Source organism: Harpegnathos saltator, unplaced genomic scaffold (assembly GCF_003227715.2).
Source record: "Harpegnathos saltator strain DR-91 unplaced genomic scaffold, Hsal_v8.6 scaffold845, whole genome shotgun sequence".
NCBI lineage: Eukaryota > Metazoa > Arthropoda > Insecta > Hymenoptera > Formicidae > Harpegnathos > Harpegnathos saltator.
In genome coordinates, this window is record NW_020230699.1 from 1,012,361 (window position 1) to 1,040,122 (window position 27,762).

Here is a 27,762-nt window from a genome sequence, read left to right on the forward strand (position 1 = left end):
GGAGAGAAGAAGACCCGGTTTTGCGAAGGCAGGGTATCTCGCGCCGGTCGACTTCGAGGTTCCTCGAGCATGTCGGGCGTACGCGAAGAGTAACAGGTGTCTCGTCTTCTTTCTCCCTCTCTTTCTCTCTCTCTCTCTCTCTCTCTCTCTCTCTCTCTCTCTCTCTCTCTCTCTCTTTCTCTCTCTCTCTCTCTCTCTCTCTCTCTCTCTCTCCCTCTCTCTCCCTATCGTGTCTTTTCTCTTAGCTTTTTTTCATTTGACGGCCGGATTATCTTCTGGCGCGGATTTTGTTACGCCGTGAAAGTGCAACGAGCGACCCGTGGCAAATTCAAAACGCCGAACGCGCTAATTACCGCGAGGTGGCGCATAATGAATTCACCCTGATATGATAATTACACGCCAAGCAGAACGCGAAAACACTGCGATCCTCAAATTTCGGAGACGCGAGTCAACCATGCGGACGTTCAAAGTTTCAGTTCCGTTTTTCGTAATACATCGTGCTACCACTTTAAAAATTGTAATGTGAATATTTTACGTAAAACAGGCCGTAAACATTGGAAATAACAATTCAAATATACTACTTATTTTTGTTTTAAATAATAAAAATTTTATACAATAATAAAATATTTTCGCCTGAAAAGGAAAAAGTGAAAGATACATGTGAAAGTACCTTTCTCGTGCATAATATTACGATAATAATAATAATTATATCGTATAATTATAATTGTAATAATAATAATCGTGATAATTATAATTGTAATAATAATAATCACTTAATATCACAATTAATCTCGTAAATGTCTACGGCTTTTTACGATCATATTATACCGCCTCAGCCTAAACGCAGGTTTCCTCGGCGTAAAAGTAGTTTGGGAAATTCTACCGTATCACTGCTCACATATGATTTATGATCGGAAGTAAAAATAACGACGTCAGGAGTTATGAAAGCGATGGATGTCATAAAAGCCTGTCTTCTTCTTTGAAAGTGTATCATTTTGAGAATGGGAGAAGGTGTTACACGGATTATGATCGCTTATAATGTCCGGATGACTGACCTAAGCTAATGGACGTGTTTGGAGATATAGACGAAGATTCGTGCCGGTGGGCGACGTGTTCGAAAGTAAAAATGCTTCAGGGTCACATGGATAACCATTCTTTCATAAGAACGCTATCCTACGCTGTCCTACGCTGACGATATTACAGTAATCTTAGTTAAGTGCTTAACAAAATTACCGTTGCCGATGCGCGATTGCAGGGACGTGAAAGAGCTCGGAAGTATCATTCACGACAGTTTGCCTTTCTGACGCAGTAATAGCTACTTACTACATATATTTTCATATGCAAATATATTATTTTGATAAAGATCATCGTGGAAGGCAATTTGGGACAAGGAAAAATTTAATGTAGACAGAAAACGAATAGTATGTTTAACATAATAAGTTATCTCGAGACTATATTATCATATCGTATTTATTACACGACAACTAAATTGTTTTAATATGCAATTTAGAATATCATCGTGAATGAATATATAATTTTTGGAATAAATAAATAAAATATCGGAATAAAGTTTGAAGCGAACTTTTGGAATATCGAGATATATATATATATATAAAAGATCAAAAGTAAAGTACAATGTTGAACATTGCTATCAATTACTAATTATAGAAATGTTTCTCGAAAGACTTGAATAATATATCACACGATAGCCGTTACTTGATACAGACACAGCTGCACGTAACATCGAGAGCCGCTGGATTTCTAAAGCGGAAATCGGGCACCTTTCAAATATATAGGGGAGAAATTACGATCGACGGAGCAGACGGTGTACGTGTTTGGAGTGTTAAAAAAATGCGAGCCGCCGCGAAGCGTAACAAATCCATGAAAGCATTCCAGTAGAAAATATCCTGTTACTCCTGGAGCTTAGGCGCGTGGAAAAGCACACATATATATATATCGTAACCTTTCTCCCATTAGCATCGCAGCTAATTTGCACACGAAATGAAATATCATTTCAAATCGCGGCACCGATCCATTCTTATGAAAGCGATATTGTACTGATCTGATTTCAGAATCACCCAACCAGTGAATGATGAATCTATTTCGGTCGGTTGTACGATATTTGCAATTCCCGCAGAAAACGGCTCTTTTTGTCACAAAGGAGATAACCACGTATGCTAATGAAATTATTACGTGCTAATAAAATTATAATTAAGATAAAATATAATTACTAATTAAGATAAAACTGTGAAAATATTAACAAAATTTTAGAAAAATTGAAAAAAATATTTTAAATATTGGGTATTAAATATTAATGAAAATTAATGAAAATATACTACAACGGAAGAAATACTCCGAGGACGTATCTTTCTGTTGGCCAAACGACGAGATTTCGCGATCTCGAAAGCGACGCGGGGAACTGCGCTACTGTGCATCGCTCCGTTACCTCGCGTCTACCTCGCATTCAAATTACCAATCTGCGTTCGCATGCCGTGCACGAGGGGGGTCCAATAGTTTCCATTTCATTAAGCAGATTCGATGGCACCGCAGGAGCAGAATGACTTTCACGCAAAGAAATCACTCTGCACACATATACACGCAGAGCGTGCGGCGCGCCTTGCTAGAAATTCCTATGTAGTAAACGTGAAGAGGGATGTAGGCAGCGTGAAGAGGCCTCTCGTGACTCGAAACCGTCTCTTACGCTCGAGTAAAGAGAAAGAAGTGGGCCATCGTTTTCGACACGACGCTCAGATAGATCGACTCGCCGAATTTGCACTCCTCGAGTCCGCAAAACCGGACTGCGGAGATCTAATCGCGACGAACGCTTCGAGGAATGCGAATCCGCGGAATCGATTTGCACGTGATGACACAGCGATCAGCGACCACATGTCATCTTGAATTCTCATTGAATCAAACGTCACGGAGCGCGGCGACATGTGCACGTAGACAGCTCGTAATATCAGCAATAAGATACTCACGTTAACCATCCGTAGGTCAGATTTCCGCAGCTTCTTCTGAGATACCGCCTCGTGCTTCGAGCACCTCTTCTCCTCCTCCTCCTCCTCCTCGCGTGTGTGGGCGCTCACTCGATCATTTATATACAACGGACAAATGAGTCTTCATTCAACACTTGATATCAGAACACTCCGCGCACCTGACGCGCTAAGCTTGACGTGCGCTCGCGGGCACGCTACCAGCTTCACTCCAGGAGCAGATCCTTCAGGTCGCGCGATCGCGTATCTCTCTCGTCCTGGAGCTTAGAGACAGGCAAGGAGGCAGGTAGATGAAAACGAGCCGGAGCCGAAAGCAGTGGGTGAACCGAGGCGCACTATCGCGGCCCCGCGGACGCAGCTGCTCTTCAGGTACCGACTGACTACAACCGACTGGCCGAGGTGGTGGCTGACTGTGCGCCGACTACCCGCCATGGACTGCCACTCGTGGATCCGGAGCCGATCACCACCATCCCGGTTGGCCTTCCTCCTACTTCTCCAGCCGTCGAGCTACTGCCGGCGATCCTCTCTCTTTTTCTCTCCCTCTCTCCGCGAGCGACCGCGTCGCTCTCTCTTTCCTCATGGAAGCGAGGAAAGAGGCTGATTATTGCTCAACTCGCTTAAGACGCGATACACTTGTAGAGCGGCTAATTGTTATTTTGTCTGTACTATCAGCTGACGAAGACTTACGCGGCGCATTACGCAACGTTGCGCAAGACTCGTGTATTTTCCGTCTCTTTTCCTTTTCTCCTCGGGAGAACAGCTGTGCGAGCATGTGTATTTCGGAGTGAATGTCCTTAGGAAAATGTAGAGGACTGGCGAACCGTGCGCGAACGCTCCGTTATTGTCCGTGTCCGCTCGAAAGATTTGGATTTTTGCGGACGGCCGGACTCAACATGTTCTGAAAACAAAATAAGGTTACCCGTGATATGGTCTCTTTTACAGAACTGCTCTTCTTCTTCTTCTTCTTCTTCTTCTTCTTCTTCTTCGAACGTTAGTTACTTGTTAAAAGATCCAAAGTAGATCAGAGATGTCCTCAATATCTGTACGGTAATTTCAAAACGCTCGCCGCTATGAATGTTCGATTCCACTCCCGCCAATGTCTTATTCCTCGTTTTAGAAACGTATGATTTCAAATGCTTCACGCGGATCTGCATAAGGGAAGGTCAAGGCGTAGACGAACGCGCAGGCCGTAATTACGGGACCAAATGACAGGATTCACGAAGAAACGCTACGTGATCTAGGGAACAATGGACCGGGCGATCGATGACGATATCAAATCATCTACGACGACAACATGATTTCTATCTATCGACGGCATGGAAGCGGGTCGGTTTCGTCTCGGTCGCGGGTGGAAAGTCGCGCGCGTGCGAAAGAGAGAGAGAGAGAGAAGCGGAGCGAAGCGGTTACCAAAGTGGGAGGTGAACGTGCGAGGTGCAGAACCGATCTCGAGGAGAGCGACAAAGAGGCCCAATTGTGTAGCCCGGAGCTGTGGCTCGTTCTGGTGAAAGCTTGTGCATGTTGACTCCGCTCGAAAGGTTCGCTCCGGCATCACGCCAGAAACTGTTCCCCCCTCTCTCTCTCTCTCTCTCTCTCTCTCTCTCTTTTGCTTTCTCGTGGTCGGCAGCAGCTGATTCATTTAGAATTCTCCTTACAATCCGTCGTCATCGAATATCTCTGAGTTTTCATTACGATAATACGTGACTAATTGCATACCTTGACTTGGTCAGCAAAGTCAACTGCTACCTGCATTTCTTCGACATTGAGGTCCATCGCGATCGGTCACCGTGACGGTTAAAGCGCGCAATTATGATCCGCCGAAAAGACAAGTGCGCGCGCAAGCGCTCTATCAATGGAGCGAAGGTTGCAACGCTTTTGTAACTCGGCTAACTTCAGACGCGTACACGCACACACACATACGCCATACGCGTGCGCGCGCGCGCACACACACACACACATAAGGTGTTCAAGAAAAAAATTGATCTTGCTACTAGAAACTAGTCTGGAACTTGCGTAAAAACGAATTCATATATTAGTTGCGAATGCGTTACGAAAAACGTATTGAAAAAGGTGTTGCAAACCTTTGTAACAGTGATTATATATACCACTGTGTAAAATAATACTTTATTGGAATGAAGTGGAAAAAAATGATTAAGGAGCCGTCGTGATAAACGGTAAATTATGTCACACTTAAGAGTGTTGTTTTAAATAAAATAATATGCAGCAATGTATCTTTCATCATCAGGGACGATTGCCTATTTTTATTCAAGAATATACACATCGACACTTTCCTTTGTACATAGTGAACAAGCAAATACGCATCATTAAAGTATTATCGAATTTTATTTTCAAGCAGTAATTAGCATACAGAACGAAGATTATCCTCACATTCGCTTTTTTCCCTTTCACATTCTTTTTCTTCATTCTCTCGAAATTTCTAAATGTACATGTAACGGGTAACTTCGTTACTGAGATTGGAATCTTTGCGAATGTAATCTTACAAAAGATATTACACATAGAACTGTACAGGGAATATAAAATAAAACAAGTTGTGCTTTACAAGTTGTATGTCCGATAGCGTATCATCATTAAATAAGAAAATAGCGTAACCGAAGTAAGGGAAACGACGTTTCCGATCTCAACAAATATGAGAAGTAAAATAATTTATAACTGATACCTTCTCATGTGAATCTCACAAAAGCCAATATTCGGAAATTAAATAACTCACACAATATAAGAGAAATCTTTAAGTACGCATAACACTTTTGCATATAATACGCCAGTAAAAAAAAAAAAAATAATTCTGCAGATAATTATTTTTCTACATACGAGGTCACTTTGTTTTCGAAATAGAAAGAATTTCTAATATATTGCACTCTATACATAAATTCAAAAATATAAATTATCCATTAAATTATATACTAACTCAAAAACCTATTGTCCTGTTTTTAGAGATATCCTAATAAAATCTCTAAGCATATCTGTGACACATGAAAATAAATTCTCTTTCGACAATGTTAACACACTACTCGACACAGAAACGAGGTCATATTTTTGAACAATCGTACAGATCGAGCCAAATCTTAGTTATAAATCAAAGCTCATTGCCTTTAACGCGTCTACCAAAATATCGTTGTAACACGTACAAACTCGTGTTGCAGAAACAAAACCCAGAAACGAAATCCTAGGTTTCGATCAATCAACAAAACTTTATATTCTACGAAGCAAAAAAAATATACACCTCGGTGCCGATATTTAACGAACCGAGTGCGATGTATTTTCTACTTGCCTTTCTGAAGGCGACAGAAGTCTAAAATTATCTGTGAGCTTTCCTGCTGCTTCGTTTGCACATTTTTACTACCTAGTGTAGATTATGTTATCGCATAAGGAAGATATACTAGGAAATCTATCCTAGAACTCCGCCCAGAATCTCGACGTCGAGGTGGACGACTCCATATTGAAGAAAAATATACAGAATAAACATACCAATAACAATTCTCGTTATTTCGAGCAGCTTGACGATGAAATCCAACCGTTTAATTGCGCTAATAATAACGTCAGTAGCGGTACGACCCTACTTTTATAAAACATTTATGGTATTTCTTTCCTCTTTTTTTCTTTCGCGTTACGTGTACATAAATACTATAGAAAACGTTATGTCAGATAGTATATTACATTGTGCTAATTTCTCTCATTTCATCGAATTCCGCGATCCGATCAGCGGAAAGATTTGCGTTATTTTACCGATCCCCTTAGTACGTCCCTCCCTGAACAACAAACGCATTCCAACATGGAGATACTCTGGGTGGCTGACGAACCTAAACAACACGGAGGCGGTGTCATTTGTCTGCAAGCCCCGCTCAGTCATATCCATTATACCCTCGATGACGCAAGTTTGTCTCACGTTACCCACATGCACTGTCGTTTGAAAGCCCGAAAATATCGCTGTCGCATGATACACTATTAGCACCGTCGCCTAGAAGACAGCGCAGTTTTATTTACACTCTCATGGCGCTTTGTGAATAAAAATACACAAGATAAAACTCGACCACCTTGAATGTTGCTTTATTGAACCAACTGGTACAATTTTATTTATTTTATAGTATAGTCAACAAACCGATTGCAATATTTTTTGCACCAACAATTGTTTTCTCTTCACATTTTCGATCTCGACAAAGCGGTTGACTCGACCAAATACATATGCATGTGTGTGTGTGTGTGTATGTGTGAATGAAAGGGAGTATATTACTTTTAAATTAATTTTATTTGCTGTGATATTCAGCAACATATGTGCAAAAAGTAAAAATATTCAAATGTGGTCATGGTAAATCAATTAATTTTACATTAGGTCATCTCACATTGAATGAAAGATTCGAGGCAGTCGAGTTACACGTCATATGATAAACGACAAAAGCAGTCTTACACACACCTGAAAGAAAAGTGTAGCATGTGGTTGATCGCACGGAGAAACTAGAACCATTCCAGGTCGAAGAGGCGGCAAAGGAGGGCTACGATTTGTCGGCGGTGCCAATGTCAGACTAGCGCTCTGCGACGCTCTGACTAAACAGCACGGAGCCTTATTGCGATGTAGACTAACCACTTTGACCGGGCTAAATTCTCCGTCTGGCAAGGGCCCTACTAGCAAACGTTTTCCCGGTGCTATCGCTCCTTTAACGAGTAATCCTCCTAAAACTGGTTGCGTCAAACCAGCTACCCTGGATGAAGTAAAACGAAAGAATTACCGTCATATAATCTTTCTTCCCTATACTAACGATCTATAAAAACTGCCATTCGTGAAACATCAAGGATTTTTTTTAAAGTCGCAGTCAATAAAATTTTGGTCGATTTGTCGATTAGTTACCGTAATGAAGATAACTCAAGCATACCTAAAGGTTTCATCGATTTGAAATAGACAGGATTCCGGGTCTGAGTCTATCGAGATGGTCTCGTAAGGAGCCAAATTTTTAATAAAAGTAGTCAGCTCCTCGAGACCCTCGCCAGTAACGCAACTAACATTAAATACTGGTATCACGTCAGATGTGTAGTCCCACGGTATCTCATTATTACTAAATGGTACTAATTGCTTGGGATAACCCTGTGCCCTCATGACATTCTCAAGTTGAACCAGTGTCTCGGACGTGTCGCAGAATCCTAAATCGATTTTATTCAGAACGATAAAGAAAGGAAGCTTTAAAGCTAAACAGAGAGCCATATGTTCTTGCGACGCCTCGTTCAGAGGTGGTGCTATCACCAGCATGACATGATGTGGTGAATATCCTAAAAAGATTTTTAAGTTTGATTCATATTTTGATGCGTATAAATTTAAATTATTCACATCGTATCCTGTAATTATTGGGATCTAAAAGTTACATACCTGTCAGTCCAAGAACCGTAGTCCGCATATATTTCCGATGTCCAGCTAAGTCGATGAAAGTGACGACTTTCGAGGCGTGTTCGCATATCTCTTCGGCCGTGGCCATTTCGGCATAATTCAACACATGACCAGCGCTATCGAACCCGATGATCTCATGTGATATCGAGGACGTGCGACCCGTCTTTATCTCGTGCAGGTGACGCAACATGTTAAGTCTCGCTCTACCTCTACCGTTGTCTAGTTCACCCTGAGTCAGCACACCTACGTACAAATTACGTCTCAATTGCAATCTTTGTAATCACTCTCATTGCCGACATTCTACAAGTTGAAAGGCGGGGTAGGGCCGGATGGAGCAATGGAAAGACAGAGCGTAGACCGTCAGCGTATGTTTCTATACCTTAAATATCCTCTGCTAATCCTCTCACCTAAGAGAGTCGACTTTCCAGCATCCTGCGCACCGGTAACCGCCAGCCTCAAATCTATGATACTATCCTGATCCTCTCTGTCGTCCTTTCGTAATTTTTTTACCAGTACTTCAGCAACTTTTTTTTCCTCTTTATTATTGTTATTATTATTAGTATTGCTTTGCGACACCATGGTCTTACTTGTGGAACTTGCGGCTACTCGCTCGCGTAATACCCTTATGGTAGCGCCCAGTCTGGAGGCCATATCCTTCAGCGTCTTTAAAGATGCCTTCATTTCCTCTTTTGACAGACCTGCCAATCTTCCATTATCCTCTACTCCTGTATGGAACAATATATAATCCAACGGTAAGCAACAAGAGAGGAACAACACAAAACCACTGTGTTATGCCACTGGAATTATTCGTACCAATTTGATAAATTGCCACTCCTTGTCCCTCTTTTAGCCTCCATTTCATCTGTGTAACAAGATGTTCGAAACGTTGACTAGACGGATTTATCAATTTTAATTTGTACTCTATGTTTCCCTGTTCAGGCTCTGGTGGCAAAGAGATCTCCTGATCTTCCTCGACACTGGAGGTCTCACAGTCCGATAAGCCATTTCCCTCATTTTCCAAATCATTCCATTGTCTTTTCCTTGTCCTCATATTGTTGTCATCTTGCGAGTTAAAAAGTTGTAAAAACGATTCCATATCTGTAACAGAATATTTTAATGTGATTGTTAGCACTTTAAATCTGAAATTGTAACTATAAATTCTACTTAGTAAAATAAGAAATCAAGTGATGAAATTCATATTTAAAAATGTGAACATTATTGTAAAAATTTAATGCCCTCAGAATTTGTGATAGGAAAAATATATAAAGATACTATACAATATCAGAAAATTTATTTTTAAAATAAAATTACTAAAATTTAGTACCGACTATATAATAATTTTTGCCAAGTCAAAATGAAAAAATATCACCAATCTTAAGAAAAAGTTTCTTATATTCTAAAAATTTCAGGAAGGACACAAAAAAAAACTAAAATTTAAGCTTTATTGAGAATATTATATAATTTTGATTACAGTATAATTATTTTCATGTATTTTTATTTAATATTATTTTATATATAAAGATCTTTGTATATTATAACTAAGGAATTATAAATTATATATTAAAGAAATATCCTATATAAAATTTGATTCTGTAACATGATGTAATATAGTAATTCTACAATTGTTATTGTATATCACAGTTATTATATGTAAGACTTTCAAATAAACACTGGAAAATTAACTTGGTGCTTGCCACTTATTCGTCCTATGTAATATATAAACTCGATTCTGAAATTCTATTTTGAAGAAATGATGCAATCCTTTTCACAAAGAGAATCTCTGTTACGGCGTGTTGCTCGACCATTCTCCCTGACAAGAAAAACTATATGATATTTATATAGTATTTTACGATACAGTATTTTACATACCCGTCGATACCGTAGGTAACAATCGAAATACCCTCGATTAAACAAAATTTATTTACGTTTACACGTTTCCTCCCGCCGAGCGATTACCCGCGTATGTATAAGCGTCCTCGTCTCATTCGTTACTGACAGTTGCAGAGGACGTGTTATGTTATGACACATCGCGTGTTATAACACAAACAGTACCGACGCTGATAAAGATCAGACGTGATATTCCGCCAAAACGGGCTTATCGATATCGCGAGAGGAGATCGATCCGCGCGACGGGACTGATCGGCTATCCCGATCAACAGCTGTTTCGAAAGTAAAAGTGACAGCAACGAGAAGGAGAAAATCGGGAAATATTTTTAGCGCTCGAGCGAGAGAGCTTCGGCCGCGACAGACATTACGTACTGCATCTTCCGGATTGCGTGTCCTTTTTCAAAAATTCAAATCCCCCTGTCGCGATCGTGCGTTCAAATCGAGATTCTCATGGAAATTGCACATGATAAACGATCCTTCACCGCCACTTTCTTCTTTTTCTTCTCGCACAATTAGGTCACAAACTGTCTGTCATTTTGCCACCGACCACGGACGACGGAACGTAGAACGAAAACTCAGCGCGCGCGCGCGCGACGATAGCGGATAATTCACTAAATAAATTACTAGAGAAACAACCCAACCGCTGCTAGTAATATCTGTTCTTCCCTTGTGCACTTTTTGCACTGATCTTTTTTTCTTTCTTCCCGAGTCTCAAGCCTGCTTCTTTCCAAAATGTACACCGGAGTTGAGCGAAAGAGAAACAGTCTTAGAATTCCAATGACAATTGCGATCAATGATAAATATTGATCATTATAATTATTGATAATAAATTTACGGCAGGCTCCCGCGAATGCGCCTCACGCGAGCAACAGGGAACTTTTTAGCGAGACGAGAGTGCCGTTGAAGCTAGGAAGATTCTAGAGACAAACTCATCCCATTGGAGGCCGAAAATACGCTTCGAAATTCAGCCGAAAAGCGCCAAAATCAGCTGCGGTATGAATAGAGCATCTCCCTCGCGAGGGTCCCTCGCCCTCTAGAACACGACGCTCTCTCGCTGTGCGTGATAACGTAATTCGCGGCGTTGGTGCGGGTGCGGGCGCTATCAGTCGCCATCTTAGCGAGCGCGGTCGGCTCCTTCTCGTGCCTCGCTCCCGTCGTATGTTCTGCGCGACTGTGCGCAGCGTCGTCTCGGTAGGCAGCAGCAACCCGTCGACGAGGGTCATCGCGGCACCGCGTGCGGACGACGGAGAAGCTTGTCAGCGGCGGTGGCTGCGACGACGACGACGACGGCGACGGCGACGGTGGCGGCGGTGGCGGTGGTTGTTGCCGGTGCACAAGCGACGGTAGACGACGAGTGCGACCGGCGGCGCGGCACGACGACAACGGGAGAACAGGTCAACAGCGGCGGCAGCGGCGGCGGCGGCGGCGGCGGCGGCGATCAACGCGAAGGTGGGCGGTACGTGCTGAGCGCTCTCGTTCTTCGTCCGACCCTGGCCTCGGCCCCGGCTCTCAGCTCCGACCTCTGGCTGTTCTCGCTTCGGCCTGTCGGGACCTTCGAGTGACACGTAACGCACAGACTACGTGTGACAAGTCTTGGACGAACGTACAAGGTAACGCGAGAGATAAGGAGAAAGAGAGAGAGAGAGAGAGAGAGAGGGAGAAGAAAATCGAGGAGGCTCGAAGACTCGAGTGTTAACGGAGCGCGTCGCGAAGGTCGCATAGTGAAAAGGGGGAAATAGGGGAATATTTTGCGTGCACGCCGGGTGTCTACGACTGTTCTCGCTGACCGAGGAAGATCGAAGATGAGCTGTCAACGCAACGCCGGCAAAATCACGGTGCCGGACGACCTGCGCGACGTCTTGCTGGAATTCACCATCAGCTACCTACTGGAGCAACCCGGCGACATCATCGACTATGCCGTGGACTTCTTCACGCGCCTGCGAGACGCCCGACAGACGCAGCTGATCCGACCGGACACGCAAACCTGCACGTCCACGCCGGACGAGTCCGTCGACGAGGGTGAGTCTCACCTTTGACCTGACGATCTGGCTCTCCCTCTTCTCTCTTTCTCTCTGTCACTCCCTCTCTCTCTTTCTCTCTCTCTCTCTCTCTCTCTCTCTCTCTCTCTCTCTCTCTCTCTCTCTCTCTCTCTCTCTCTCTCTCTCTCTCTCTCTCTCTCTCTCTCTCTCTCTCTCTCACTTTCTCTCTCACTGTCTCTCTGTCTTTCCTTGCAACGTTTCAGGGACGATTCTGCAGACGTCGGTCAACGTTTGTCGTATTTAAACGAATTGCTCATTGATGCATGTACAGAGTGTCCCGAAATCACCGAGAGGAAGAATCGCTAAATCGTCCATGACACGATCGATCGGGAATCGCGACGTTCCCCTGTGCACGAAAATATCGAAAGGTTATGTCCTTTCGCGTAATTAACGGTCGGACGTTTCATCGTCATTTGCGCGATCGCCCGTTTTGTCGACGATGGATTGGCTTTGAAATTGTCCTCGCATACATTCGCTCGTCCTCTTCGAAGAATTTTCGCTGGAAGACGAGACATCTCGTTTCCCGGGGCGAATGCGTCGATAAAGAGGATCTTTCATCGCGAGAGAATCGCGTCGAAAATAATGAAATGTTCCTCTCTCATTTGAGCGCGTAAACCGGACGAGCCTCGTTCGGGATGCCGATTTCTGTGACATCGGGTGTGTTCTAAGTAGCAAATTGTCGAGTCGGGTTTAGAGTTACCAGCATGATTAGTCATACAGTCGCATTCACACTGTAGTCCCAGGAAGCTGTCGAGGAAGCCTGGGACGCAGCTGTGGAATCGACGACAGGAACAATGAACGATCACAGGGTACACGTTATTGCGACTGAGGGACGTTTGTTTCCTCGAAAACGGAACTTACGACCGAGCTATTATCGCGATCGCCCACGTTCCACCCGTTTCCATCGTTATCTCTATCGCGCAAGATTCGCGATTCGCGACAATCCACGCTCTCTCGCGACTCCAATGAACGGTTGTGCGATAATCCTCGATCCGACACCGTCCGTTCTCTCTCTTTCTCTCTTTCTCTCTCTCTCTCTCTCTCTCTCTCTCTCTCTCTCTCCCTCCCCCTCCCTCTTTCGTTCGCCAAGAAAAAGAGAGAGAATTCATCTCACGTCTGTGCAAAGTCCCTTTTTTTGCGCACCAACTTTGTAGAGGACATACAACGTCGAATTAAGGGTTAAAGAGGGCTGCGCCGTGACACACGTCAGTCACGCGCTTGCTCCGGGATTAAGGTGCATCCAGAGCGGTAACGTTATCGCGCGTCGCGTCGCGCCGTAACGTTGGAGATAATACGGTCGCTACCGGCGCTCATCGTGCGCCACGGGGCCGAAGGCGCCGGTTTTTCGGCCGAATCGCCGAAAGCCGAAAGAGTGGAGCGATTTAGCGAGGTAACGCGCCGGAACGCGCGGCGATGTCGCCGTTGAAAGATCGAGAACGAAGGAACGATGGACGGTGCCGGCCGGAGACTTTCCGAGAGCTGCGCGCGATTTCGGAGCAGACGCCGTCGTCGTCGTCGTCGTCGTCGTCGTCGTCGTCGTCGTCGTCGTCGTCGTTGTCATCAGCGTCGCCGTCGTCTTCGTCGCTGTCGCTCTACTTGGTCAGTCGCGCCAACGGTCCGGTCCGGTCAGGCGCTGTCGCGACGCTACGTTCTCGGATACGCGATCGCGCTTTCCACGCTTTCGTCCGCGAGATTCGGCTTTTGCCATTCGCGAGATAAGCCAGCTCGTAATCTCATCTCACCGCGAGTCGCGTCCCGCGTCGTTTCGCTGGCACAATTAGAGATCAGATCTCCGTTTTGTCCTTCCCGACTACGTTCCTCGACGCTCTCCTTATCTTTCTCTCCTATCGCTCCTCCCGTTATCTCTCACCTCCTTTCGCTGTGCGAGCGGAAATCGGTATAAATGTGATATCCCGTGAGCATCTTTAGATACTTTCTTCCTTTTCCTCCTTTTCCTTCCGGCCGGAGAGATAACGCATCTCTCTCCTTCTCTCTCGGAGACGTAAAGGTATGATCGAGCAGGTGCAAAGCAGGCAGAGTTGAGGGCCCGAATCGTAGAATGCCGGCGAACTCGCGCGGAACTCGCACAGCCGACTGCCTGCTTCGCACTTGTCCGATTTTCACCCTCATCGTCCAGCCATTCGCGATCATATTCGATTTTCATTCGCTCATCGCGGAGATCGGGCGAGACCGACGAGCTTCGGACACTTTTCTCGCAGACCGATGGTTCGACGAGAGGAGTTGTCTCCGTGAAATTCGCTTCCCTCGTCGGAGGTCCGCTGCGCGGACCGGGAATTTGCGCCCGCAAGGAAAGTGCTCCGAAAACGCTCCGTTAGAAAATGTCGCTCGATCGTGCGTGAAAGACCGAAGAGGAAGGTCTCGGATACCTTCCGAATTCTTATCGTCCTTAATCTTTCAGTCGCGAGCGTTGCATAAGATTCGGACAATTCCAGCTTGAAATACCATGCTGTCCGTGTTGTCATTGTAATCATCTGCGGCATTCCGCGCTCGTTTTACACCGCTCGGTCTCGCTCCGCTATTAGCGCGCATCGGTTTCTCCTTGTCCTCCTCCTCCTCCTCCGTCTCGTCAGCAGCCACAAATTCATATGCAAATAAGTCATTTGCGAGCGAAACCGCAGGCATACACACGAGGTACAGCACCCCCTACGACCGCGCGTCATCGTCTTTGTTTCGCAAAAAGTGTGCACGAGCGTACAGCAGCGAAAAGCAGGACGGGAACTCGCTCGCTCGTTTCGCGAGCTTCTTCTGCGTTGTCGCCATCGTCTTCCCTCCCGCGGCCCGAATGTCGCTCATCTCCGTCATCGAGCCGGTGGATGACAAAGGTGCGAAAGCGACGCGAGCACGAGCTTAATTAATTCTGAACCCAGCGCCGAGAGTTCTTCCCCCTTGAATGGTAGCGAGACACCTGGATGCGCTTCCGCCGAAGAAAGAATCATTCGCGGCGGAGCTCGTCGATGAGCTTTCCGTGAAATCGCAATTTTTCTGCCTCCCTCCCTCCCTCTTCTTCCCCGTCTTTCTCACTCTCTCTCTCTCTCTCTCTCTCTCTCTCTTAATTACGACTTCGCCGGCGGTTGACGAACGAACGAACGAGCGGCCGCGCGCTCGCCGATGCAGGTCTTCGCGTTTGCATAATTGAACGACTGATTGAAGTTTTTGCTGCGCGACGGCTCGCGAGTTCTCGCGAAGTTGTCTTTCATGAGGCAAAATTGCCCGGTTACGTAAAACGTATATCGGGCAGGTCATTTCGGCAGATGGCTAATCGGCGTGGACGCGCGTCGCCGGTTAGTCAGCTGCGACGAAATGCCACGCTCTCGGCGCTCAACGTCGTCATCCTCGCGGCAGTTGTGCGCCTCCGCCCCTCGTAACCATCCCCCGTGTAAGCGTCCGCACGTTGCTTTGAATTGCACGTCGCAACGCATATTCGCCGCAATTACTTCGCTCGCGGATACCAATTGCGATTGCGATTTTTTAGGCGTTTTTCCCGTTACATCCGCCTTCCCTTACCACCGCTTGTCCTGTTTTTTTTCTATTCTTTATTTTTTATTTTTTGTTAATAAATTTTACATTAACAAGCACGTTCTCGGGATATGTGAGTTGGAATATGACGTTGGACCGTTGGACGACGGTCTCCGCGTCTCACTTCATCATACTTCACTCGACCATTCGAGTTTCGTCGCAACTTTGCGCGATTTAATCCGATTCCTTCGCGTCTCATTTCTGGTTTTGATTGCAATTACGTCGGGCCTTGGATTGAAGTGTGCCTGTTTCGCGTTTCAGAGCCACCAGTTGGCCGGTTCGCCACCAGAAGGAAGAGCGTCTTCGCCGAGACTTACAATCCCGAGGAGGATGAGGAGGATGACGGCTTCAAGGTGTGTCTTTTGCGCTGTTTTACCGCCGCGAATTACCACACGGGCGACTTTCCGCGATAAAGCCAGATGAGTGCGTGAAGTGTCGTCGCCGCAAAGATATTGCCAAGGTCTCGTGTTTATATTTAGAGAAAAAAAGCGGCTCGGCTGTGTGAACAGGACTGAAGAAACTGCAAGTTGATCGAACAGAGATCGTGCCTCAACGCCGATCAACGTCGCAACAAATTCCGCCCGATATACGCACGCTTGCGCGCGCGCGCGCGATAACGAGCGATAGCAAGGGATAATCGTTAATATTTAATTAACTGATAATTCATCGCATTAATTACGCGTTATTTGTTCAGTTAACTCGATAATCGCTCGAGGGTGGGTTCGACCGCGCTGCTTTCGCTCACTCGTGACGGTTCTTTTCTTTCACCCCTCTTTCCCTCTTTCCCCCCCGCTGATGGACTACAAAAAAAGAATCCGAGGCCTATTCTGATGACGTTCGCGACAATCGCGCATTCCCGGATTATTCTCTCTATCTCTGCTTATCCGTATCGAGAAAAACTATTGATTCGCGAAAGACAATCGCACGCGATACGCTGCGCCTCTTTGTCGATTAAGAGATTTCCTATTATCGTGTATCGCAACGTAACGGTAAAGCCAAATCGGGCTTTTCCGCCAGGCGATAAAATCGGCAGGAGCCGCGCATTTTTTCGCGCCTGTCGACACCTGCGACTCGCCGAATCGGCGAAAACTGATACGTCATGCATCAGCCGCGAAAATAATCGGCCAAGTATAAGAAGCGCGTTTCAATCGGATACATCGTCATAATGTGCAGCGCAGCTCCTCTCTCTCTCTCTCTCTCTCTCCCCCCCTCTCCCTCTCCCTCTCCTTCTCTGCCCCCCCGTGCGCGCACGTTATCTTAAAAATTATCTTAAAATTAAAATACCTCGAGTGAATTTTCAGGTCGACCTCATCGTCTGCGCGTGCGTATCGGATGGCACTTCCGCTCATATTTTCGTATCGAGTATGGCGCGACGATGAATACATATTCAGCAGAAGCAATTTACTGTTTTCTCCCTTTTTTCCTCTCTCTCTCTCTCTCTCGCTCTCGCTCTCGCTCTCTCTCAGGGCCGAGAGAGCAGAAACAGTAGAGAGAGAGAGAGAGACAGACAGAAAACGGGACGCACAATGATCTCGTTACGAAACGTCATATGTATGTCGCTTATAAATTCTAGCCGTCTAGCACGAGAGATCGCCTCGTCCGTGCGACAATAATTTCACGACGCAGCGGAGGAAGCTCAGAAGAGAGGAGGACCACTTGATGTCCGAGAAAAGGATCGATAGACCTTTTCCTATTTTCAATGTTCACGAGCGAGTCGCTTTATGCACATAGCCTATCGATTGTGTTCTTACGGGGGTAGATCCTAGCGTGTCCTTTTTCAGGACGTTCGCGTCGCGATTAACTCCATTCGCGTTTCTCTGTGTGACACTGTTGAGACGACGAGACAACGTGAATGTTTTGAGAGATTTCAGGGGGAGGGAGAGAAATCAGTTGAGACTCGGCCTATTGATTGCTTCCCGCGAGACGCCGAGGAAGACTCGTCGAACAGATCGAGCGAGATTCGCGAATTTTTAATTCGCGGTGCGCGCGCGCGCGAAGTATATAAAAACCGGTTTTATAATAAATTCCGCCATATTCTGCGCGCGAAGGATATCGGCGACGAGCGCGCCTTCGCGCAAGAGGCGATTGGCTTTTTTTCGGTAGTAGCAGAAAATAGTCTCGTTACGAAACGTTGTTATACACCGCACACGTTATATGCACACGGGGTATATAATATATCATAGTCTATAAAACGTCTCTCCCTCTTCCCTGCCCTCTCTCTCTCTCTCTCTCTCTCTCTCTCTCTCTCTCTCTCTCTCTCTCTCTCTCTCTCTCTCTCTCTCTCTCTTTCTCCGGAGCTGCCGCGCGAGTGACGAAACGCGACGAAGAGTTGCTTTGCTCAGCGATGCGAGGCGATGTACCTTTGTGACGTCAGGCCGCGTGTTCGATAACCTGGCACGGACGTGATTTACATGCATGTACTTATACCATCGTGCGCGTGTATATATACGGTGTACATACGTGCACGTGAGCGAGCGAGTGCGCTCGTGAATGAGGGTGAAAGAGGGTTGTGTGTAGAGAGAGAGAGAGAGAGGAGAGAGAGAGAGAGAGAGAGAGAGAGAGAGAGAGAGAGAGTAAGGTTTGCGCGAGAGGGATCGCCGCGCGCGCAACATCGTCGTCGCTCGGTTCGAGAGCATTTCACAAAGACCATCCGGTGAATCCGATTATCGATGCCGTGGTTACACGACGAGAAGGCAGAGAATCGGCAGTGCTTGCCTCCCTTAGACCGCCGCAGCCGCCGCCGTCGCCGGGGCGGTGTATCATATTTTACATGCTACTGGCTGTACTGGACAGTAGGCAGAAAAAACTGGGACACTCGCGATTTTTCAAAGAGGCGACGAAGAAAGTGGAACGTACTTGCGGCGATCTTCTCGCTGTTTACGACGAAAGCCGCGCTACCTCGCAAATAATCCGTCGCTCCCGTGACGGATAAGACGCGTAGGCTCGACGTATTTGTTTGTCGAAGAGTAACAATGCTCGCAGGATCTCGATGCTAGACTGCTGGTTCTGCGCTGCCGACAGCAGCCTCCCCAATCTGAGTCTTAATCCTTGCCTCAGAAAACAAGTTGGACCGTATATTTCCCAACGTGATTGTAATCTCTTCTCATCGGAACACACTACAACATCATCGGCTTTAAATATCAATTTCAATATATCGTACTTCCAAGAGGGAGAGGGGGGGGCAAGAGCGAGGCGAGTGCCGCGCTGGAAATAAATATTGAAAATTACCGCTGACAGTCCAGGATCAATTAACGCCGCGGACATATTGAATGATTCGTCGATGAGCGACGATGAGAAGAAAGTAAAGGGAAGACCACAGTGAGTTTCGAACGCGAGCAGAGACGCTGAGGCTCGGTAATACGAAACTCGACTCAGTACGAGTCGGAAGTCGGTTCTATTAACGTGTGCCGGGCTCATGCCGCGCGCATGCGGCAACGGGCGGCATTAAATAGTATAATGCTGCGCGATGCGAAATCAACAGTTTTACAGGTGGTGAGCCGACAAACGGCTGAGCGGCTGACCCGACCCGACGAGGTTCTAATCGTCGTACGATGCACACACGGCTCGGCGGCGGCCGCACAATAGCGGCGTTCGCCCGCACGCGCGCGGAATGGAGCACGGCTGGTAATGGGGACGGTAAAGTGACGGCCTCCTGCAAAATTGATCGCTTTTGTGTATAACAATCGCGACGATAACGAGACAAAGAACTCGTCGCTCGTGGAAACTGATTATCCCCGCAAGTATCTGTAATTGGGAGGGGGCGGCAAAGTCGAGCGCGATAACGGCGCAAATCGGGGAAAACGATCTATCTCAAGGATTCAAGGACTCTGCGAAGCTTCACGGCGAAATTTTCGACGGAGAAGCGGCCGTAAAAGCCGTGGCTTTACTCTCTTACTCCCCTCTTCCCCACCCCGCTCTCTCTCTCTCTCTCTCTCTCTCTCTCTTGTCAGGCTGCAAGGTACACGGCTGGGCAGTCCTTAAAACTGGGAAACGACGCGCCTTGCTCCCGAAATGATGGTGAGCTAAACACGTCAGAGGTCAAAGTTCACCGCCGTAAAGGGCGATATATCTCAAGCCGGTAAAGATATCAAATTTGCTGTTGCAATCTCTTCGAGAGAATTGCACCGTTACGGAGAATAAGACAGAGTCTCGTATAAAATATATTTGTGCGAGAATCCGTGGCGAAGCAGAGAGAGAGAGAGAGAGAGAGAGAGAGAGAGAGAGAGAGAGGGAGAGAGAGGGAGAGACTCATCGGAGCTTTACTATGTCTTTACGCTAATTGTCCCTTCATTTCAGATGGTCCATCCAAAGAGCGACGAGCAGCGGCAGAGGCTCAGCGAAAGCGTCAAGAACATACTCCTGTTTCGCGCCCTAGACGAGGTAGGTTAAACATAGTGCGTTCATCAGCCGCGATTAGCGCAACAGGAATATAACGCGCGCGCTGCTGTGCGCGCCAGCTCGGCGAAATACCAAGAAATCCACGAATAATCTCTTATTAGGGACGATCGGTTTTGCCTGCGACAAAGCTCATCCGCACGATCGATATAATAATAATAATGATGATGCGATGCCGCGATAATAATAATAATATAATATTATAACATAATGCGATAAGATGATAGATAATATAACAATGGCATGGAAAATCGCGTGAAAATAATCATCAATTCATCCGTGAAAGATTGATTTGGATTGAATTGAAGACAAAAGTCGTGAGATTTCACGCCTTGCTGCCACACTTTCGTGATAGGTTTTTAATTATTCGAGTTTCTTAAGGTCTGATAATATAAAGAGTCTCGAGAGTGGGCGATTTTTCTGAAAATTCTCGCTCAGGTGAAAGGTTCACTTCGCGTCGATTAAAAATTCGCGAGCGAGAGGAACGCGTAATAGCGAAACTCTTCATATATTCACACACATACACATATGCGCACGCGCGCACATATACACACACACAAATATATTTATAAACGTATAAACACGTACATTGATTGTCGCCGCCATATTAAGGTAATTCCGTGCTCGTGTTACGCTTTTAAAGCCGGTCTTTCTAAATATCGGACGACAGCGTCTTACTACGAGACACGCTTGCACGCGAGTAATAAAATTACTTTTGCAGGAACAAATGGCGGATGTATTGGACGCGATGTTCGAAAAAACCATTCAACCGGGAGAATTTATTATCCGACAGGGCGACGATGGTGATAACTTTTATGTGATCGAGAGGTAATACTTTTTCTTTATATTACCGTTAACGTATCGATGGGCTTCTCCCTTCAGCGGGAAGTTCCAATGAACCAAGAAGGCGATGCACAGACTCTCTCGGCCGGTTTAGCTTCTGGCTGAAAATAATTCGAACGGCCGCGCGCGTTACTCGAGCACAATTTGATTGGATTCGAATATATAGGACTGTCTGCTCGAAGCCTTTCGATTATTGGATTACTCGGTGCAATCGAATGTCTATAGGAACGTACCCGAATATACCCGGACGTGAAAAGTTTCCACGCGATATCAACATCCGAGCAATTTTAATTAAGATAATAATTAAGTATTGTTATCGAGAAACGAATGCCAGAGTCACCTCGATCCGCTTCGGTGCTTCTTCACTGTGTGCTTGTTTTAATGTCGTCACTGTCAATGTTCAGTTGGACGAGCGTCCGTCGCGATCACCCTACATTTTCAGTTTCCCCTCCTCTCCTCCGTGTGATAGTGTAACGGACTTTATCTGTTTATGTGAACACCTGAGCGGAAAATTATCGCTGTCACGCATACGTGACGTCGATCTCGACGGGAACCGCTGCGTCACACCGCTGTGTGTGACGTATAGCAACGAACGTGATAAAAAAAGAAAACTGCAGCTGTACTCGTGATTCGTTTCTCCGTTTTCGTATCAGAGGCGGTCTCTCTTCCCGTTTTCGAAACCACGTGTAAATCCTGAGTACAGATTCGCACGTTTTCCTATTACCGACCATTCTCATATTCGTCATACATCTCGCATTTCAGAGGAAAATTCGAAGTTTACGTGAAGGATCCCACGGGGGTGGACACTCTCATTCACACTTACGATAATCGCGGTGCTTTCGGAGAACTGGCCCTTCTCTACAACATGCCCAGAGCAGCCACTGTCAAAGCCATCACGCCCGGCACCCTCTGGGCCATGGACAGACAAACCTTCCGACGTATTCTTCTCAAATCCGCGTACAAGAAACGTAAAATGTACGAAGACCTCATTAACAAAGTGCCGATGCTGAAATCCCTCGAGGCAAGTAATCGCGCATGCCCGTCTTTTAATAGTCATCGTGCCCATATCTTCGTGAAATGGAAAAAATTGATGATAATTAATATTTTATTATCGTACAAATAATATCGTGTATATTTATTCCGTACACTAATATCTCATGTTTTATTTATTATTTGGAAAATAGGCTTCTGTACGCATACAAAGATATTTATGTATTTATTTATTTATTTATTCATTCCTGGGTCTTCAAAACGTCGACGCTACCGCGAAATTCGGACGGTAAGTCCGCGCGTGTAACCGTAAAAATTCCCTTTCAGTCTTACGAGCGCATGAATTTGGCGGACGCCCTCGTACCTAAACAGTATTCCGACGGTGATCAAATAATCAGGCAGGGCGACACGGCGGACGGAATGTACTTCGTCGAGGACGGCATCGTCAGGATCACTATACTCGGCGAGAACGGCCGTGAAATCGAGGTGCATTTATACGTATATATGTTAATTTAACTGCGCGAAATGCCAAACGTTCGTTTCCACGATGACGAGCGCCAAGAAGAGCCTCGTTCCTTACTCACCCATTGCCTTTAATATCGCAGATTAATCGTGTTCCGGCCGGCGGTTATTTAGGCGAACTGGCACTCGTAACGCATAAACCACGTGCTGCTTCGGCCTACGCTGTGGGGGACGTCAAACTGGCATGTAAGTTTGTTACGTTAGCGCGATTTTCATTATGTTTACAAATTGTGACAGCTTGACCAATAACACGACGGGTGTATATCGGATTAACGCGATAATTGCAAGTATTAGTGCTGTTACCGTAATAATCAGACGATATATCGCGGTATTTGCTGCGCGTTTAATTCGTTTCTTATTTACAGACACGCGCGTGTACCTTTCGTAAATATCTTTGACCAGGAGCGACAAATTGTATTTAATCTGCTCTCCTTACTCGTTTTCATTATTTTCATTCGTTTCTTCGCGAGTAAGCTTAAATTTCAAACCAGAGAATATATAAAAAATAAATGCGTATATTGAGAGAACCGTGTATGTACGAAACGCGCGAGCAAAAAAAAAGGTATGAAATTCCTACTGCTACGTATGTATGGATGATTAACGGGAGAATTAATTTGCTCGCGTTTAAGCAAATTCGGCAAAGTACAAACGCAGACGCGCGAGGGAATAATTATTTTGCGCAATCGTGACTGTCCCACTCACTCAGAAACGACTGTTCCTCGCTTGCAGTTTTGGACGTTGAAGCATTCGAGCGTCTGCTCGGCCCGTGTATGGAACTTATGAAACGTAATATTGACGATTACGAGGATCAACTAGTCAAAATTTTCGGCAGCAAAACCAACATCTCGGACATCCGATGAATTGTCCCCGGGCAGCTCATCGTCGCCGCGCTGCTGTACTAAAGACACGACTCGCCTTTCGTACAGCGATAATAACGTAATAAGGAGCACAAAAGAACTTGTACCACCTACTTCTGAATCTCATCCGCGTGTTTTCGAACATCATCTCTCAGAGTCGACTTTCGTATTGACTATTCACCTAGACGTATACCGATGTAAGACTCGTCGATGATAGTTACCAAGTTTATACCTGTGACACACACACACATTGAACGAAAGAAGGAAAAACAAAAGCTGTAGTAGGCTGCTCTCCGACGACCGTGTGTGTATGCAACACGACTGCACGGCGAAACGCGGTATTATATAACGTATTCTCCAAGACTGTATGTGCTAGAATGAATGAGAGAGCGTTTAGCGCATTCTGCCGCCCGCTCGGTCGTTCGCGAAAGTCGTTCGCGAGTATTTTCCGATGTTCTCTCAACAGATCTTTTGCGTTCGCACCGTCCTTGTTGTCGTCGATCCCGGAGACGTCGAGATTTGAGATCCACAGCGGCGTTCTGTTATCCGAATTATTATCCCCGGGACGATTCGATGTCACAAACGTGTCCTCGATGTATATCTCTCAACCTATGCACACGACCATACACCCGCGCGTTGTCCATTTTTAATCGGCAGTTTTTTTTTTGTCACACGACATCTCCAAAGACCCGGTATATTCGAAATCGCATGCTTTTCTCCTCGACCTTCTCCCCTCTTGAATTAGATTTGCAAGAGAAACGATTGCTTAACAATTACGCGTTGAGGCGAATCTCACGGGAATATTAGAGAAAATACCTATAATATGCATATCACTCTCCCAGAGATAATGAAAGTAACATATTGCCGTCGTTGAACCAAAAAAAAAAAAAGAGTAAAAGAGACGGGGAACTGTACAACTCTTTGATACCTCCACATTCAGCACACACAAGAAATGATATCTTGATAAAATATCAGATTCGACAATCAACGTTTTCTCAATGATTCGTTATAATTTATTTATTAGACGCGCAAACCGCACTTTACGAGTGAATATACGCACATAAGCCTACATCAACACACGTCACACACGCGGCGCACACGTTCGCGATAAAATAATTTCTAAGCACAATAATATATTTAATATTCTCCACCTGTAATAGTATTTTCATTCCATTTTTTTTTTGTTACAATTACTACTTCTCTGTGTGGAGTATTTTATTAACAATCGTTGCTTATGTTTACGATGGCTTTTAATCGGGCATAATTAGATGAATCTCTCCGTGGCGTCATCGATGATTTCATCGTAATCCGCATGTCTCACGTGTTTTGACTCAACTTTTACGCTTCGCACAAGACACAAGATATGTGAGTTTCAGCCAAATCGGCGAGGACGCTTCAGAGGGATTACTTATAATTAATTATGATCGAAGTAAATTAGGACGCACACAGTATTTCGTACTATAGTATTTCGTACTACTATAGCTTCCTATTTAAGAGAAAATATCAATCATATTCTAAAATCGCACAGATTTACTCCCAAGTCTCAGAAGGTAGGCACATACTTTATTTCGTTGATTTACAACACCGTTGAAGCGCGCCGCGCAGTTTTTCTCGCATACTTTCGTCACGCTAAGATGTCACCTCAAGTAGAATCAGCGATCTACAAGACTCGTTTGTTTACCGTCGAAAGATCGATAACGCGATTGCCAGACTTGTACAAACGCATTCTATTTCGGATTTAGAACGACGTTCTACTACACGCGTAGAGAATCCAAGATTAGCGAGTCTTAAGTTTGGCTTAGGCGCGCGGACGCGTAGCGATGCGTAGCAATGCGTTGCGAGGCGAGCAAGCATTCGTCGTGTGCAACGGGCTTCGCATGCCTGCGTGTATATACATGTGTATACGCGCAAAAATGATGTTGAAAGAGAAATGCACACTTACAACGACTCGCTGCACATGTGCAAATACGATCGCTACGAACAATGCAAGAAAGACACGTTTTACGTAATTGCTCGGCGATAATGCGAGGTAGTGCTCGTTGATAGCCGGATAACACGAATGTCTCAAATACGTTTTACAGACGTCTGAAAGATATCTGGAATGAGTGAGACATCTTTTAGACATTTATGCTGTCTAGATGTCGTCGTTCGCGTGGAAATGAAAAGAACAAAACGTGAATTTCAGCGTGGTGATCCGTGACGCGTGTCAAGCAAACGTCACATTCAAGTGTGTCTCGCCGATAAATCGTGGTAACGAAATCGATCAATGAAAATCCGTCAACTTATTTTTATTACGTGTACGTACGATATACACGTTATACATATATATACACACACACACACACACATATATGTGTGTGTGTGTGTGTGTATATACATGTAAACGATATACGTCTGTCGTCGTGATAGGAAAGTTCACTCTGGAACTCGATTCGATTGTTATACGAACAAGTGCGAATGCTAGTCACTTTTTACGACCGTGTGCCATCGTCGCGATCTCCTCCTAACGGTCACGCTCGGTCAAAGTAATCAAGCAACACTTTTTATTGCGTGAATCGTGCGTAATTTATTGTGCGACCGAAACTACGAAACATCGCGATGCGCGACACACGGGGCTTTCTTTTTAATAATATCATAATCGTGCGAGGGAGAAAGAGGAGACTAGTATGGAAAATGAGATTAAATGAGGAGGCTTGTTGGTGACAATTAGAATTGTTAGTCGTAATAGCGCTATTAGTGATTCTTCGTGCGACATCTCGCGTTGCGTTAATTTGTTCGTTTTGCCTTTTATTTTCTCTCTTTCTCTCTCTCTCTCTCTTCATTTAACGCGCGACTCGGTCCGTCGCGCGTGCCAATTCGAGCCGAATCTCGCGCGCAGTTGCGTTCAAGCGAGTAAATCAACGTTTAACAGAAGAAAAATATCAGACCAGCCAGATCTGGAGAAGATTCACACTTTTAACGTTCACGGTTGAAAACTATTGTCTATTTTGCGTGTAATATCAGACGTCTTTAGTCTTCCACTGTGTCTCCAGGCTGTGATATTATTTTCGACTGAATATTTCATTCCTCTCTCGTAGATCGTTACGAGAAGAAAAAAAGATCAAGGAGAAGAAAAAACGAAGGATATATATCGTGATCGTTCACGAATTGAGTGAGACATTAAATTGGTGGGATTGCACTTTTAATTGACTCGGCCCGACGTTATTTTGCATATACATTCAGTTAATACGACGGAAATTCCCAGAGACAACAATAAAGCGACGCGACCATTGTTGGACACACAAGAAAACACGCCGAAGCGTTTGCAAAGAAAGAAAAGCAAAAAAAAAGAACAAAAACGCATAGAAGTAAAAAGAAACGAAAAAAAAAAGTTATTCGCACATTGACTAAAATCGATACGCATATAAGTACTTATTACTTGTGTTAGGTTACATTCGGTGAAATTAAGTATAAAGTATTGAAGCTAGGAGTCTATCCAATTCGCATTACTGTATGTATGTACTATATGATTCGTCTTACATGTGTTGCGTGTCTCCCTTTGTATGCGTATGTGTGTGTGTGTGCGTGTGTGTGTGTGGTGTGTGTGTGTGTGTGCGCGCGTCGTATGCGCGTGTGTATTGTATCATGTTAGTGTGCATGCGTGAGTACGTCGTATACGCGCGCGCGCGCGCGTGTGTGTGTGTGTGTGTGGTGTGTGTGTGTGTGTGTGTGTGTGTGTGTGCGTGCGCGCGCGCGCGTGTGTGTGTGTGTATGAACGTGCTCGTGTGCGTGTATATGCGTTATGACGATCGAGTCGACAATTTGTTAATTTATGTTGCATCGTCGATAGTTTATACTCCTTTGCCGCCGATAGTTGTATTATTCATGTTATATCGTCTCTGAAGGTAATGCAATACACACCGAAATATATCCTATGGATGAATATTGTAATAGTGGTAGTAATAGTAGAATGTAGTAGAGAAGAGGAGAGTACGCCTTACTGTGCCACTGGGAGGGATATATCTTCGCCTTTCTACTTCCAAAATGAAAAAGAAAGAAAAGGATGAAAAAAGGGAGGGAAGATCCATGCCGGGTGATCGAAGGGAGACGCTGTAGAGTTCGTTGAAGTCTCTGAACTTGTGTATTCGCGCGCTTTACGTTCAGCGACGGGATTTGAGTTCGCGGGGAGGAATTCATTCTTCCTTCCTCAGCTACCGTAGAGTCTCAAGCCTCGAGTTGTGGAAGCGACGATCTGCGGAAGGCCTTGAATATCTCTCGAAGGACTCTCGACAGTTTTAACGAATCTAAAACTCGTGCAACCTTTGAGAATC

At 45.3% G+C, this 27,762-nt stretch overlaps 3 protein-coding genes across 8 annotated transcripts in view; 1 reads left to right on the plus strand and 2 right to left on the minus strand.

Annotated features, from left to right (window-relative positions):
- Positions 1-3,903, minus strand: part of CalpC (calpain C) — a 37,963-nt gene extending 34,060 nt beyond the window's left edge. The window contains exon 1 of the mRNA XM_011145181.3: positions 2,979-3,903. Coding sequence (XP_011143483.1) covers positions 2,979-2,987 — 9 coding nt within the window. The 5' untranslated portion in view covers positions 2,988-3,903. The remainder of the gene's footprint in view (positions 1-2,978) is intronic.
- Positions 3,904-5,219: 1,316 nt separating this feature from the next.
- Positions 5,220-10,839, minus strand: LOC105185573 (GTP-binding protein 2). Of its 2 annotated transcripts, none has more exons than XM_011145183.3 (7): positions 10,642-10,839; positions 9,196-9,480; positions 8,790-9,107; positions 8,365-8,625; positions 7,877-8,267; positions 7,420-7,705; positions 5,220-6,966 (listed from the first exon to the last, which is right to left on the minus strand). In XM_011145183.3, exons 2-7 carry the CDS (start codon positions 9,476-9,478, stop codon positions 6,682-6,684), a joined length of 1,824 nt encoding a protein of 607 aa, XP_011143485.1. In that variant the 5' UTR covers positions 9,479-9,480; positions 10,642-10,839; the 3' UTR covers positions 5,220-6,681. The 2 variants fall into 2 exon arrangements, with proteins under 2 accessions (XP_011143485.1, XP_011143486.1); XM_011145184.3 differs by lacking the exon at positions 10,642-10,839 and adding an exon at positions 10,252-10,627.
- Positions 10,840-11,496: 657 nt separating this feature from the next.
- On the plus strand, positions 11,497-25,978 carry Pka-R2 (cAMP-dependent protein kinase type II regulatory subunit). Of its 5 annotated transcripts, none has more exons than XM_025307337.1 (9): positions 13,889-14,223; positions 14,926-15,151; positions 16,107-16,198; positions 20,142-20,225; positions 20,962-21,068; positions 21,846-22,104; positions 22,401-22,559; positions 22,679-22,781; positions 23,325-25,978. In XM_025307337.1, the coding sequence occupies exons 2-9, from the start codon at positions 15,112-15,114 to the stop codon at positions 23,453-23,455; spliced, it is 975 nt and encodes a 324-aa protein (XP_025163122.1). In that variant the 5' UTR covers positions 13,889-14,223; positions 14,926-15,111; the 3' UTR covers positions 23,456-25,978. The 5 variants fall into 5 exon arrangements, with proteins under 5 accessions (XP_011143487.1, XP_025163122.1, XP_019698097.1 ...); XM_019842538.2 differs by having other exon boundaries at positions 14,948-15,151; XM_025307338.1 differs by having other exon boundaries at positions 15,010-15,151.
- The last annotated feature ends 1,784 nt before the right edge of the window (positions 25,979-27,762 follow it).

Coding starts and splice junctions, on each gene's coding strand:
- LOC105185573 (XM_011145183.3), bottom strand. CDS start 9,478: ATGGAATCGTTTTTACAACTTTTTAACTCGCAAGATGACAACAATATG. Junction 9,108..9,195: donor AGTGGCAATTTATCAAATTG/GTACGAATAATT, acceptor TGTTCCATACAG/GAGTAGAGGATAATGGAAGA. Junction 7,706..7,876: donor CAAATCGATGAAACCTTTAG/GTATGCTTGAGT, acceptor TACTTCATCCAG/GGTAGCTGGTTTGACGCAAC.
- Pka-R2 (XM_011145185.3), top strand. CDS start 12,072: ATGAGCTGTCAACGCAACGCCGGCAAAATCACGGTGCCGGACGACCTG. Junction 20,226..20,961: donor TGTTTCGCGCCCTAGACGAG/GTAGGTTAAACA, acceptor TTACTTTTGCAG/GAACAAATGGCGGATGTATT. Junction 22,105..22,400: donor CGATGCTGAAATCCCTCGAG/GCAAGTAATCGC, acceptor ATTCCCTTTCAG/TCTTACGAGCGCATGAATTT.